This window comes from Cheilinus undulatus, linkage group 12 (assembly GCF_018320785.1).
Source record: "Cheilinus undulatus linkage group 12, ASM1832078v1, whole genome shotgun sequence".
Classification (NCBI taxonomy): Eukaryota; Metazoa; Chordata; class Actinopteri; order Labriformes; family Labridae; genus Cheilinus; species Cheilinus undulatus.
Genome location: NC_054876.1, coordinates 30,245,094 through 30,261,391, shown reverse-complemented (window position 1 = coordinate 30,261,391; position 16,298 = coordinate 30,245,094). Strand labels below are relative to the sequence as shown.

Here is a 16,298-nt window from a genome sequence, read left to right as displayed (position 1 = left end):
TAGTGTGAAACAGGACACACAACATACCTTATATACGCTGACCATGGTCTGCATAAAAAGGCAAATGAAATGACAGCTAACTAATATTGAAGCAAAAAAAATTCAAAGGCCCTGGATCATAAGATGGGATATGGGTTAAACTTCAAATTTTGAAAGCACAAGTCAAATACATTTTTCCCAAACATGTTGTCTGTCATTAAGGCTAATTATCATCATGCTGATTTTTGTCCAAGAAGTTTGCTTTGAATAAGTTATTTGATGCTATAAAAAGGAATGAAATGTCATGATTGACAGCTCTGGTAACAAATAGGGCTCCTCTAGTGCTGCATGCTCCAGATAAGCAGAATGAAGGAGAAACAATGAGAGCAATGAACACTAACACAACAACTATTTGACTTTCCTTAACTGAGAACGTGGACCAATGCTACACCAGAATCCCTTCTGCTGTGACTGAACCAACTTGAGGGATCTTTGCTTTTTTTATCACTGTCAATTTCTCCTTTTTTTCTGCAACCTTTCAGAACAAGTCTTTGGCCTCTGTTTTCCTTTTAGAGTTTTTTTTCTTGAGCACATTTATTAACATGTGGATTTGTATAGTAGTTTCTGCTCAATATCAGCCCTTCACACTTTACATAGAGACCTATTAATGTGAAATATAGTTCATTTGTAGTTTTGTAAGACATTATGAGATTCTAATGAGATTAAATCTGTGGCATGTGATGTTACAGTGATGAATTTGCATTTGCATTTTGATTTACTGCAATCTTAATTTTAATAAATGGAGAGGTTAGGACAAAGTTTTATTTCATGAGCAGCCTCATAACAAGAGAGAAAGAAGGGGGATATAAAGACAGAAACTGTCTTGCTTGGACCATGTTCACTTCAAACAGCTTATATTTTTATTATAAATCTACCGTGAGACAGCGGACTTAAATCAGTGTGTCAAAGGAGCTATGAAACAGCAGACTTTTCCCTCTCTTTTTATCCACAGAGCATGGATCAGGCACTATTCACACTACTTTAGCTGTAACAAGGGAATAGTGGTTTATGTCTGTAAACAAACTCATTAGACGGGTGTACACGGATGTTCCTCCCAAAATAGGGTAACATGACCAAATTAAAATAAAAATCTAAAATGAAAGATAAACTACAAAGTCTTTACCTTCAGGAATGGCCAGGGTTTTGCTCGTTGCCACAAGTTCATGAATAGTGACCGTTTTGATTCAGGTATGCAGTTAGTCTTTTATTTAAGTGGGGCGCCATGGAGAGGGTTAACGTCTTTTTTTGTCTTGTTTTTCTAAACATCTGTAGATAATTAGGTAGAGTAAAAATATGCATAATATTTCTTCCTGATTCCTGAAGTTCATTGTCTGTCCTATTGTTGGTGACTGTGACTTTATGAGTTCTAATAATCTTTATAGCCTTATATATGACTGCTTTTCTCATTGGCTTTTCTATTGCTTTGTGTGCTTTGTATTTTTGTGGCTCACTTGTTAAAGAGGTTCTTAAAGTGCTCTACAAGTAAGGCTAACTATCATGTTAAGTATTTATTCATTTTGTAGTACAACAGAAAACATTTTTACTGGAGTCAGAGAAAAAACATACAATTATTCTAAAACTCTTTTTGGCCTCAAATCAAAGTGTCCCTAGGTAAGTGTATGTTGATGACTTTATTCTGTTAAAGCTTGTCTCATCTCAATTGCTGCCATTGTAATAGTGAATTGCAGTAATTGTAGTTTAATTTGCCTGTTCAATTTTTGCAAAGGAAAGAAGAGAATAGAAAGAAATCTAGATGACATTCAGAGGAAAAAATCATCATTAGCAAATAACAGCAAAAAAGAAATTTAATTAAGGAGTCTAAAAAGGATCATTTGCAAAATGTCAGAAGAAATAGTTAAATTAATGGCTGAGGGTCTCACTGATAAATTACGAAGTATGGTCAGCTGCAACAGAGTTAGTTTTATCAAGAACAGTTAAAAATGCAATGATTTTGAAAATCACGGCTGATACAGATGTTGAAAATTGCGTTTTAGCTGATTGGTGATGCTGTTGTTCTTTCATTACTTGTTTGATCTAAAACTTCCAAAATGATGACCTTTTCTCCGTGGTTTGACCACAAAAACATGTCATCTTCTCTAACAGGCCATTTCATTAGCCTTATAAAAAAAAAAAAAAACTCTTCTCTGAATCAGCAGTTAGGTGTACTGGATACCTCCATTAAATTGATTCTACACAAAACATAAAAATCTGCACTGGCATCTGTTGTCATTTGCAGATGTGCTGATGTCTGCCAACAGGGCTGAAATCACCATTGCTTATGTTGAACCGCTGCATTAGTGCAGCCCTATCTATAGTACTTACAGCTAGTAGATACTGTGGATATGTTGCAACATGAAATTGCTCTGGTATGAGTTAGACCACGTGAAAGTAGCCTGAAAATCTGTTTAAATGAATAACTGAGCTGTGAAAATGACTCAGGGCAACAGTGATGAGAAGCTAGTTAGAATAAAAATCAAGGGGACAGACCTGCAGCATGAGAGCGTGTGGTGAGTGGACGAAAATGGAGGGGTTTTCCCTGGGTGACGACTCCAGGCAGAGCTGTGCGTCCGTGGCCTTGGCGTTGTAAGTGAAAGAGATGGAGCTGGCCAGCTTGCCATCGTACAGCACCTGCTTGTGGTGCTCAGCCAGGTGGATGTCGCTCTCTGACTTGAACTTGAAGGTGCTCTGCAAGGAAAAAATGCCTGTTACAAAAACTTTGTTTAGCAGAGACTGATGGCTTGTCAAGAGAAATGTGTGAGCCTTTGTCTTTGTGCACGAGTTCAACACCCAAAATGGAGTTTACCTAATTGCGGCATGAGCCGTGTGTAAACAACACAGCATTAGCTTAATGAACACAGAGCTAACCCAGGCGCTAATTCAATTAGCCCAGAATAAGAGAGAAAGGGAGGGGGGGGTGGCTGTGTGGGAGAGAGGCAACCGGAGATCCAAATTTATCCTCTTTCTCAGTAGGAAACACATCAAGGAGTATTCACATATTTCTTCAATTTCTATATGTTGTGCATAATTTCCCACCAAAATTAACCATTTCAACAAGCTGTTAAACCCTTGTCTTGTTAAAACCTACATATCTCTTACCCTCTTGTGGTTAATTCCCTTAGCTGTTTATATAATCATATCAGAACCACATGTTTTTTAATTTAAATACATCTAAAGTGGCTTGTTTTAAAAAACATTACACCACAAATGCTTAACTAAACTGAACTCGTTTTGTGCAGATATTGTAGGAGGAACACTTTGAATATGTGCATCTATGTCTATATCTGTCCGTCAGCACAGGTCTTTGGGTTCACATATCCTGCAGCAGCACTGATAGATTAGAGGCCAGTGAGCTGCTTTTGCAGCAGCTCCAGGCAAGGGGCACTCTCTCTCTCTCTCTCACTCCTCCAAGCGGCCTGCTCCCCAGGTGCCTTGCTCAGCTTGACTGCACAGGAAAGCCGCGGGCTGCTCACAGACCTGCAGGCCCGTCTTCTCCTACACCTTTCATCCAAGGTCTGCTTTAGAAAAGGTGCCCTGAGCAGATTAACCACACCGCACAAAAAAAAATTTCACTGAAGTTGAGAGCGCAACGCACAATAGAAACGTCTGAAGATAACAATCAGTCCACAGAGGAACATGCTTATTTTCGTTCAGGGGCTGAATACAAAAATACTGTTTTAAGCGCTTTCTTTACCTTAGATAATCCTTATTCCTCCTAGGATTGTCAAGACTTAAAAAAGCCTAATTGCATACATATTTCTAAAAGTAAAGCCTACTCCATACTGTCTACATTTACTTATGTTTTCTAACTTAAACAAGCTGATTATGCCATGCTTAGTAACCTAGAGTACTGCAGCCATGTGTAAGGATAATCAATCACCAACACAAATAAATTGCTCTTTGCTTATTTTGAAGGTAGTTGCACAAAATACTGGATAGCCTGAATACAAAATTATTACACTTAATAAGATGCACATTTTTGCAGTGTAAGCCCATTTATTGTGTGTGTGTGTGTGTGTGTGTGTGTGTGTGTGTGGTGTTTATAGATATAGCTGTGTTAATGTGAGTTGCGACAAAATGGTGCAGGGAGGTAGCTCCAAGTGTAAAAGAGCTTTGCTGACTCTTTAACTGTTTAAGGAGGTATGTGAGTGAGAGAAAACAAGCAAAAATGCAGGAAAGTGAATATTATTTTTTATTAATGTAACATTTTAACACATTTCTGCCCCTAACCTGGTCACATAGACAGAGCGAGAGAGGAATGAAAGCAACAACTCCTGCCTGTGTGACACCTGACTGCTGAAAATAGGATGCTGGCCTGCAGTGATAACAGTATATGTACATGCAAATATCTATTCAGCTGCGCCTAGCTTCCTGCAACCTAACAACCAGTCCTCCAAAATGCTTTCTACAGCGGAAAAAAATGTTGCAGACTCATTTGCGTAGGTCATTTTAGTTATCAGGTACATTAACACCTTAAAAATAGGTGTTTTGTTACAAATGCATTTTATTTTTAGCTTTTTTTTTTTTTTCAATAAAAACACAATACAGGTTAAAAATGTGGCTGCCTGCTGCTTTTCTCCCTCTATTACCAGAAGATGTAGGGCAAAAATGATGAGCACTGGCTACAGATATGAAAACAGGACAGACATCATGCAAGAGGAGTCGTAGAGGAGGGCGCTTTTGCTCCTTTGTCTGCCTTAAAACCTGGTAACAACGAGTGTTTCGACTGGTCAGATCTGTGCTTGTTGGGAGCAAAACTTTGAAAAAAATCGACCACGGTTCCAAAAAATATCAGAAACAATTTTGCTTGGCGAAAAAGCGTTGCTGGTGTCAAAGCTTGCATTGACTTGATATGTGTTCAAAAAATACAAAACAAAAAACAAAACAAAAAAAAAAAAAGAAAAAAAAAAAGAAAAAGAATTTGAGCAAATTATTTGCACGAAAAGTCACGTCTAATGTGCAAGGACCTTAACAGTGTCTTCATTTTTGAGCTCAAAAGTGTGTTTGGCTATTATCAGGTTCTGATGTTAAAAATATTTATTTGTTTGACCCCTTCCTAACACTTTTTCCATCCATTTGTGTCACTTCTATTTGTCATTTTTTTGCAATTTATGCCACCTTTGCCAATTTTTGCAACATTTGACCATTATTTAATAATTCTCACATTACAGTAGTCTACATTTCTTCTACTTTGCTTTCTGGCATCCTGATGTCTGTGCACATCATGACTTGGCTATCAAGTCTTACTTTCCTAAAGGTTTTGTTCAGTGTGCCCATCTACATCGTTCACATTACCAATAAAAGGTAATCCTGTTTTAAGAAAAGGGGTTTACATTTTGAAGAAGGCTTTATTATACGGTAGCATGAATTAAATTCATTTTTTGTGCGGTTATTATTTAGGTTAAAAATCAAATATGGTTACTGCAGCTTAACTTTACAATAAACCATGTGCTGACCTCCATGAGCCCCCATTTTGGTTGGGCTTTCAGAAAGCTCTCCCCTTTACGTCTCCTTATGGGCAGCCTTGTGGGTAAGTACATTAAGAAGTTGAAAGGTTTATGTTTACTAGAAAGGATGCGTGGTTTCATTTAAAATTCTGTGGTTTTCCACATCAAAATGTGACTTTCTTCCTCAGAGTTGTCAAATTACCTCAATGACCCTCTGAACTGTTGACTCGTCTGACTGATTTCACACGTAATGTTGATTAAATGATAAGATTTCAAGAGTCGGTGCATTGCCTTGTATTTAGAAGTGATCGGATGCTTTGCATGTTCTTCCCCCTGTCTTGGTCAACCTGCTCAACATGGATTGATACATTTTGCCAGCAGCCTCCACTGAAAAAGGACCTGCCGTGTAGTGGAGCAGAGTGGAGTGGCACTTCTGGGGACCAAACAGAGAACGTGCATTGGAACTGCAAAGATTGACTAAAAAAGGAGCAATCTGATTCAGAGAGCGCTTCGCATACACAGTGTTTCATCAACAGTGTACATGGAAATTAGGATAAAGAAACAATACTTAATTTCACACTTTAAATACTAAAAATAAAGTCCAATCAAAGTTCATCTAGGCTTTGATTTTTATTTCATTTTCTGTTTCATAAACAAGAAATAAATAACACACCCAAATTTTAAATATTTGTGTGATTTTCTTCATTAATACTTGCCAAATTCATTAACGTATAATAACTGGGATAATCATAGAACCATGATTAATCCTCAAAGCATAATTGCAATATCAAAATCTCTAATCATTGCATCTCTGGAACAAAACAGAAAGGCTTTGAATAATACTATTACAGAGCTTGATAAATACACAAAAGACACACATGTACACAAAAGCCCACACATACACCTACATTACAGGTGTCCACATAGGCTCACATGGTCCATTAATTATTATGCTGTGGCCAGATTGTTGGCAGTGTCCTGCAAGGAGGACATCTGGACTCCTGATGAACCAGCGACACTCAACGGCACACCAGTGGTCATGGCTGTTTTTGTCAAAAAATGACAAAAACACAAGAGATTTCTTTCACTACACTGAAAAAAAAGATTTAATGCTCCATTTTCTTCAATCATTAGGAGAGCATAAAGTGCTGCAAAGCACACACGTACAGACATTCAGTCCACGCAGCATGATAGCCATCATGAAGTGCATGGAGCAAGAAGACCTTGAACACTTGCTGCGTCCAGGGCTCGATTAGCAGAGCAAGGAGACTGCATGTCTGCTTTGTGCTACTTGTTACTGAACAGTCACACTAACGGGGCTGAGATCATTCAGCTACATGCATACACATTATTACGCTCTAAGATGTACATAGATACAGTTCTCCCAGCACTGATTGGGGCTACATTCCCCGGCCTTCTTTTCATATATACACATTTCTCTCTGTGTGAAGTTATAAGAACAAGAGCCAGTCTATCCTCGCTCCAAGACACGAAGCTGTGTGACACAAACCGAGTCCTCTGGTGCTCTCCTTTAGCCGAGCGAAAAACCAGCGCACTCATCATTACAATACCCGCATCGAGGCCTGCGGCTTTGAAACAACCGAGCCATTTAATGGTCTCTTCTGGGCATCTAAGAAGCCTGTTCTGCGCCATGCAGAGAGGCAATCATCTGACTTATCAGCCCTGGGAAACTGTGGGCTGTGACTGAGAGAGGAATCAGTAATAGAGGCCGTGAAAGAGCAAACCACAAGCATGTGATCATAAGGAGATACACAGGAGAGGAGCAAACAGAAAGGCATGCAACTCATATATGTGATTCATAACCTTTATAATCTCAATACACCTTGCATGTTTTCACGATGTTTCTCCTTGCAGTGCAGCAAAGGTAAAAGAAAAATCTGATTTGGTAAGTTCACTCTCTATAAGGAGCTGTTGAAATACCAACATCTGTTCCCACACATCAGCAGCCTCAGATAAGCATGCAGTCTCACGGTGCTGAAATCTTGACAGCTTTGGACACCTTCATAAACAAGCTGTAAGTGGCCTGAGGCGTGCGAGGCTGCCAAAACAAGAAGCAGCAGACAGCTGGCAAGGTGTTGCGACATCTCAGCTGTCACCGATAGCCAGGCCAAAAGGCAGAAACAGTGATTGCTAAAGCTATCAGAGCTCAACACACAACATTTTCAAGCATTATTTGAATATTTATTATTATTATAAAAGGAGTTCTGCGTCTAGACTTGGGGTTTCGAGGCAAACCCACCATCACGAATGCACAAGCTGAAACTCTAAACATCAACTTGAAATTTCCCTGGTGATGATTTACCATGGTGTTATAATTCCTCTGTAGTTGTACCCCCTGAATCTCAACCTGTGCTGTATTTTTTAGCCGTATGAAGAAATCCATGTTTATTTGAGAGATGGTTTTTCTTTAATCTTCAGACAATTAGTTTGTGAACTTTGACTATAAGAACTCTAAATGTTCACAGCTAAATCTGCAGAGTCATTAACCTCCCAGACAATGCAGTTTTGATGCAGCCATGCAAATCAAAACATATCTTTCAGCAGCTTATTATGATTGAGAATTTTAGATATCGGATTCATTCTCTCAAACAAAACTTATGAAAATAAAAAACTCTTCATGCTCCTATTAGATTACAAAGAAAGGGACTAACTCAAATCATAAACTTGATTTGAACATCAGGTTGTTTATGCATGGATTATATAAGTGTGAGCTGTGTTTTCCTTTTGGAATACCCCTGCCTTCTATGTGGTCTCTGATTTTGTGGAAAAAAGCTCCATATTGGAAAACCCCATGCTTTGTAGGAATTTCAAAGTGCTGAAAAGCATGTTTTGCTTCATATATGACAGACTCTGTCAGATCAATCTAATTTCCCTCCAGTGATTCCCATCAATGTGTACTTTCAGCTGAGGAGGTTCAACTGCTACTCCCATGGAGTACAAAGACATATTATGGAGGGACTCATCTGAAAAAGCTGCTATGGTTAGATCTTAAAATTCTTTTCTACAAACCGAGTCAACTATGAAACTTTAAAACCAAATGCTAAGAAATTAGGTAGGCCTGACAACTTTGTAAGCACACTAGCACAGATTTCAATAATATAAAAAATATGTAACATTAGAGAAGTTGATCAACTCTTTAAACGCTCAGTATGTAAATTCCCCCACAGGGAACTCTTAATTTAAAAAATTAAATAAATAAGATGATAGGCAGAAAAGTGCTGCTCAGCTCTGCCCATCTCCTCTGCTTACCTCCTGTTTTCAATTGAAACCTTTGCTCAACAAAAATAACTTCCATAACGTGTATTTCATTAAACAATTGTTTTAGTTTCATGGCTGAATTTCACGAAATGAGTGAGAAAAGCTGTTCTAAGTGGCCTTCCTGGTTTCCTTTGCAAGCTACTCATAAATCACTCTGGGATTACTTGCAGCTTTAACATGGAGGGACACTTTCAACAGCTTTTCTCCATTATTATTTAAATTCCTCAATGAAACTTAAACAAGAGTTAACTGTTTATCAAATACACAGCTGATTCCTCAGTTCAAAATAAGAAACACACATTATAAGTGGTAAGAGCTGAGTGGCACATCTCTCCACAATCTACTAATATAAAGTTGGGCCAGAGCATACAGTACAATTAAAAAAAAATCTCTGCCTTTGAAAACATCTGAAAAGTTTTGCAGTGAAGTAAATCAAATCAAAACATATATCACAGAAATTTTCATTTCTTTAAACAAATGGACATAATTCTATATATCCCAATGAGTAAAAAATAATGAAAATAAAAATGTGAACTAAATCTAGTAAATGCTAAATGTAAATGCAGTAACCTGGTAGTAATAAATAAATGGAAACAGTAAAGAAAAGGAAAAGGAAAACTGTTCAGAAATTTAATTTTGCAACAGTAAACAAAAACAGATAACTGGTCAAAAATGGCAGCTTAACAAAGTAAAAAAGGTAGAAAACAATTTGCTTAAAGTAGCCCAACAACAAAACTGACCACAAAAATGGTTCAGAAGGTCAGAGTATGTGGAATTTAAGAAGTTCTTAATTTAAAAGCAGGGCTTGACGCTAACTTTTTTCCCAAGGAGCACATGTGCACCTAAGTTGAAAAAGTTAGGAGCACATAAAGAAATTTAGGGGCACAATGAAAATTGATCAAAGTATTGATCAAATAATGTGTTTTCTATAATAAACATGATGCAAATAGACATTTACAAGCAAAATTACTTAGTGAATTTGTATACAAAATGTACAGAAAGGTAAAATCATCAAGTTTTGAAAAAGTATTGCAATTTAATTTTGTCTTTATTGTTATTAATTTTAGTCTTTAAATTTACTTTAAATTTGGAAACTTCAATCAGAGTCGGTCTTCTGAAGAAGTGACTAATAGGTTTCATTTTTGTGTGTTTTGTAAACTAACTTGCCTTCTATCTGTCTTCACTTGACTTCTTTCTGTCCTCGCTTGCCTTCTTTGAGGAAAGTTTGCGGGCCTCCGCTGACGAGCGGATCAAGTGATGCTTTTCTATGGACCACATTGGTTCAGCACAGTAAACTCCTTCCTCTCACTCCCTTTTCTTCCTCTCCTCCATGGATCTCTCCTTCGGCTGCTCAATATTTTTTACAGTTCGCACACACCTATTTTTAGGCGCAAATGCGAGTGAAACACTCGCACTGTCGAGCCCTGAGAAGCTTAAAAAGCTAGAAGTAATGCATAAACCTTTAAAACACAATCAGCAATTCACAATGCTTCTAACATTTTTGAATACAATTAAGAAATAATTAACTAAAAGCACTGGCTGACAGTGCTGGAATAATTAGCCACATAATGGTGTTCATTAGTCTCTATGGTTTCTTTTATTATTCCTTTTCCAATCATTTTTCTGCTCCATTGTAAAGCACTTTGAACAGTAAGTGAATTTGTCAGAAATTTGATTCATTAATAAAAATGAAATAAAGTTCAATTTATCAGCGAAAAGTTGCTGCCAACCATTTTAAAATACCCAGCTTAAGGTTACAGGTAACTGGAAGGTCTACCTTTACATTCAAGTGGTGGCTTCCTAGTATTATTAGAAAATAAACATGATATAAACCCATCCATCCATTTATTTTCTACACTGCTCATATCGTTCACGGTCGCGAAAATTATAGGCTGACAAAAAAACAGCTCACCTTGGACAACTCCAAACACATTTGTAAAGCACTGGTGAAACTGTCTAAGAGTCTAATCTTTGTTTTTGAAACAGATGGCTGATGATAGAGCAATTACAGTAAAATATGGTGTAAAGCTGCACCTATTTTTTCATCTAGTTCATGCAGCTGCCACATCACGCTGCACGAGACTCAACATTATTGAAAATTCACCCTATCAGAAGTGGGCGTTTCTCTGCTCAGTTTGTGCTGGACTACAAAACAACACAAACCAGACCACCTGGGTCTGGCAGCACTTTTTAACAGCTTTTCTTCCTCATTGAGATATTACTGCGCATTTAAAGAAAATGGGAAGTGTACCACTAATGTTTCCTCTAACTGCTAGTGACAGGCAGAGGGCAAAGTGACTTACAGGCTTTGAGTCTGTCTCACTACAATCACAGCAGGCTGACAGCTCAACTACCGTAATGTAGCTAGTGGATGTGCAAACTCATTTCTGCAAAAACAGATGGTACTAAAAGTACAATGTAGAACAACAGATACCATGACATACAGTATCAAGGACACTGTGTAAAGAAAGTTTAGACAAAATCTCACAATCACACAAGAAAAATGGATTGCTATAACTTTTTTTAAAAATCACAAAGCGATCGGACAGAGGCAGAAATACATGGATAATTTAATTTGCAAGTTGTGAGTTTACTCAGCCAGGAAGCCATTGCATGACACTAATGCTCTGTAAAGTGTATACAGGTATACAGTACAGCTCAGAGGCTAATAAGATCTGTGAATGCTGTCTCACCTTGTATCCAGGGCCAAGCTGGTGAATGGCAAAGATCTGAGCTGGGTTGAGAGCTTCACTGAATACATAAATGGCTCCAAGCTGACCGCAAAAGACCCTGTTAGCATCCGCTGTCTCTGATGAACCCAGGAAACACTTGTCATAGCTCTAAAAAACAGGAAAACACAAGAAATAGATCAGTTTTCTTAAAATATTTTTGAAGTTTTCAGAGCTTTTTTCCATATGAGGTTTGATAACTGCAGGAGCAAACATGTTTTAACTTGATTTTATGCCAGTAAGAATGGTGAAGTGTCCTTTTCTGTTTATTTTGGCAGAGGGACATGATTAATTTAGCGTGTCTATTTTGAGTTCAACGCTGAACTAATTCTGGCTATGCTGAACTTCTGGTACGCCTCCATGTTTTGATCCTAACATTTTTAAACACCTTATTTAATTATTCATTTTTAATCTCTGGTCAGAAGTTCATGGGTTTCTTCAGTGATTAACACAAAAGATGGTGAAAAACACACTTTTGATAGCTCTCATTCCTTATCACTCCTTACAGTTTTCACCATCATCTGCTATTAGTTTCTTTCTGTCCACTGCCTTTCATCTACTCCATCCCTCTGACACCTTTTATCATGATTAGATCTTTGCTCTTCTGCTCCTTCAAAATGATGGAAGAGGTTTTATCTTTAGCCTTTAGGACAAAAAAATCCCCTGATAGCATCACCACATTTCGAGACCTGCTTTTTCGCTCACGTATGGTGCCTTTGCTTTTTTTACACATCTTTTGCTGAGCCGTATAAACTGTCAGACATTTTAGCCCAAGGCCAAGGTATCTTCTTACAGAGAATAACACCAGCCCTTGGTAATTGCTGCGATGCCAAGAGCCAACCCGGAAGGAAGTGCAATGAAGGCTCTGCTGCCACTGAGAGGTCAGGCTACCTGTCCCCTGCTAAATGGAAAAGTTTGAAGCTGGAGTTTGGGCGAGCTGAGCTGGAATGCAGCCCAAGGGCAACTCTGCTCCAGCTGACGGATGCAGAGGGCAAACCTCGTATGTTTGCCAATATCACAGTAGGGGGGAAGCAGAAGTGGAGCCAGAGCTATACTGGATTTCTGAGGCTGGCACAGGTGGCCGTATTTAGGAGAAAACCTTCATAAAAAGCTGAATCTCTTTGAAAAAAGGAAATAAAATGAAGAAAATACTCTGCTTTGTCATCTCCGGTGTCTACAGCTCTTAATATCACTGTTGTTCTGAACATTTTTATTAAAGGTTAGTACATTTATCAACACAGTGTCTCTATTTCTCCTTCTTACATCATTCGTATTGACGTGCCAGGCCATATCCCCGTACGACACCAGCTGACCATTGACATAGCAGCGGATCTCTGAGTTCCTCCAGCGATTGTAGATGTGGACGATGCTGATCATGTACCACTGAAAAAGACAAAAAAATAAAATAAAATAAACAGAAGGGGCAAGGATATAAATGACATGAATGAGAATTTTAATTCATACTGCACTACAAAGACTAAGTAGATAACAGTATTTTTACTGGTTTTACTTTGGTTTCCTCCAAAAGACATGCTTGTTAGGTTAAATGACGACTCTAAGAGATATTCATCTTTAGAGTTCTTTTCAATGTATTTTATGTGTTTTGTATATATGTTATTTTTTAAAGTCTGCCCTCGCAAATATAATGACCTGCCTGTTTTATTTTGCTGTCTCTGTGACTAAGATGCTGAAAAGTGCTCCATAAATAAAGTAACTGATGCTAATGTGGTGCAAAAACACTCAATTTATAACCTTCAACACATGTATAAAAGGGAAGAAAATAAAACAAGTGTCATGGTAAAGTAAAGCTTTTTGTACATTGATGGTTTCACAACAACAGTTGTTCATAAGGTTGGTTATTTTAGAATGACTTTAACACAATCCTTTTGAAATCATCAGATGCTTTTTTTAAGGGAGTTCAGTGTTGTTATTGTTTTATATGTATGATGGTAAAAAAACCTAAAGACAATAAGGTATTAATCATAAAAAAGTGGTCATTTATTTCAGTTCAATAGCTCTTTTAAGGCAATTTATGATTCATTATGACAAGAAAAGATCTGAGTCTAAAAGGTTACACTACTCTAACATGGATCATAAAAAAGGCCTCTCTTTCTCTTCCATAGCTTTCTTTCACCTTGCTGTACCTTTATTTGTCTGAATATACGTCTGTGTGTTCACCGGTGCGTTTATTAGAAAGATTCTTCCCTGGAGACAAAACATGTAGTTTCCCAGCAGGAGAGACATAAGAGAGGGCTGTGATGGGAGGAGGAGATGCTTGTATTTTTGCTGGTGTATGCAAAGCTGGTGAGTGGACAATACAGCACATGCATGCAAGCCCTCACCAAATACACACACATGTGCACACACACGCGTTAACACATGCACATGGTGTACAAAATGCTGTGAGACATGGTGACTTATAAATTGATCAAATGGAACCACTGGGAACTTTGTTAAGCAGTGCACAGATTCTACTGGATCAGCAAATACTGCAGAAGGCCATCTCATCAATTGACTGTATGTGTGTGTTTATGTGTGTGTGCAGGATGGACGCAGAATGCTGACAGTGCTGAAAAACTGCAATGTGCTGGGTTTAATTGACAGACCTTATCAACACTCATAGTGAGTGTAAGGATGGATACAAGAGAGCAGCATGCTGCCTTGTGTAACAAGTGGCACAGGATTAGAAAAGCCAGTCTTACACTGACAAAATTGAATTTTTAGGTGGAAGTGTGTGTGTCTGTGTGTGTCAGTTGTTCTTACCTTGCGGGGTTGGAAATCGTATTTCACACAGTGCTGAAAGCCTTTTCCTTTTGACTTCAAGGACGTCACGATGAGACAGTTTCCCACAAAGTGAGCAGAGTAACCAATTCCTTTGCTGGTGCGAAAACTGGAAGAATCAAAAAGAGATGCACTCATTTCATTTCTGATGCTGAGTCTGTGTTTGAAAATAACTCTTTTAGTTTAAATATGATAACTATGGCTTGGATCTAATCATGGTACACTTAAATAAATGCAGTACAATTGGATTTTTACTAGTGATAAAGTTACATGTAAAACACAGAGCTTCCTCAGCCCATTTAGGCATAAAAAAATCATTGTCTAAAACCCAAGTACTGTTTTAATAACAATCCATATAAACCTTAGGGTTTTTTGAAGAACTACACAGGATATCACTTTTTACAAGAGTCTTTATTTCTCCTCCTCGGCTGCACCTGAAATATAAACATTTTGAGATTAGACCCTTGGTCTAATAGTTTCCTTAGCCCTAAAGTTTGTTAACATTTTTAAAATAATCAATCAATTACTCAAAATCATCACCATCCTCCTCTAGCCTTGGCTAGCGAGTCCTCATTCACATCATAATCTCGGTTTTGCCATTCAGATTCAAATTTATTTATCCCAAAAGAGCAATTCAGTTTTACAGTCTGCCAAGCCTTATTAGAAAAACAAACACAATTGGGGCAACAAAATTGGGGAAACAGTCACAGCAGCATTTACAATCACAGTAATGTGTCAGTTACAGACTAGCAGTAAACATGAGAGCATATCATAAATACAATAAATCCCAAAAAATGTGTTGCCATTGTTGTTCTTGTTATGTAAAATTCCACTGTAGCCATCGTCTATGTCACAGTTAAACCTACATCACTGTCATCCATCAACTATTAGAGGCTAAAGAGGCTTAGACAAAGTTTTGATCCTATCTGCCTTCTAACATGCCTTTTGGCGACATTGCAGTTTATCAGTCACACATCTGAAAAAAAATTAAGATCATCCAAAACACAATGAAACTGCACCATTCACTCAGAGGTAGAAGTTGAAAATGGTCAGATTTTAGTGAAGCAGAATTGAATTTTTTTACTTTTCAAATAAAAAGTCAACCGTCAAAAAGAGAAAGTTTCACACAGCAGCCAAAATACAGAAATATGGCCTAATAAATACTTAGACCTAAATAATCAGTCATTGTGCTCAAGCCCATAAGGGGGGAAAAAGCTTACTAGGGCCCAGTCCTGTGGAGGGGCCCACGGAGGTCAGCAAAACCATGTCACATTCTACTTTGAAATCACACAAACCTAGTTTCATTTTTTAACTTCAACAGTCACCATTAATTACAGTAACAAAATGCATTTTTGCATGTCACTTGAGTAGAAGCCTGTTTCAAAATGTACATGCCTTCCTCTTAAAATGGTACCACCTATTTTTGTAGAGAAGCAGAGGAGAAAAATGTACACAGCAATTCTATACAAGGAAAAGTATAGTTACTCCAACCAGGTTTTTTAGATAAAATCACACCACTATGATAAAATAATATACAGAGCAAAACTGACAGCATTAATTAAACTCATACATAGTTCAATTTAACACTTTGAAAGAGTCTACTTCTGACCATGTATAGTTAAACTACACTTTAGAAAGTGTTGAATATTTCACAATATGACAGAGCTTCACTCTTGGAGATCTGTGGCAAGTTATGGAAAGAATATGCTTTGTCTTGTCTTTTAGGAAAATCTTAAGTCACAAGTGGTGACTCTAACTCCGTAGATAACTTCCCTCGTGGTGCAGGCGGTGACTCTAACTCAGTGGACAACTTTCTTTATGACGCAAATACATCTTACATCTAACACAACAACAGTCCGCTGGAAGCATGAACAAAAGAACCCCAGCAAGGATGACTGTACAAAAGGCAACATCTAGACACAACTAAACGCATTTCAAACACATCCAAACTCTCTGGCCAAGGGAGTAATGGGTAACTTCATAGATCGGGGTTAACCTTTGGTCCTCCTGCTAGAGGACCAAATTC

At 37.8% G+C, this 16,298-nt stretch overlaps 1 protein-coding gene across 9 annotated transcripts in view; it reads right to left on the bottom strand.

Moving 5' to 3' along the window:
- Window positions 1-16,298, bottom strand: part of nbeaa (neurobeachin a) — a 164,433-nt gene that overhangs the window by 80,563 nt on the left and 67,572 nt on the right. For all 9 annotated transcript variants that reach the window (XM_041801758.1, XM_041801759.1, XM_041801760.1 and 6 more), the window contains exons 6-9: window positions 14,255-14,381; window positions 12,755-12,874; window positions 11,456-11,602; window positions 2,527-2,724 (exon numbers count right to left, since the gene is read on the bottom strand). In XM_041801758.1, coding sequence (XP_041657692.1) covers window positions 2,527-2,724; window positions 11,456-11,602; window positions 12,755-12,874; window positions 14,255-14,381 — 592 coding nt within the window. The remainder of the gene's footprint in view (window positions 1-2,526; window positions 2,725-11,455; window positions 11,603-12,754; window positions 12,875-14,254; window positions 14,382-16,298) is intronic.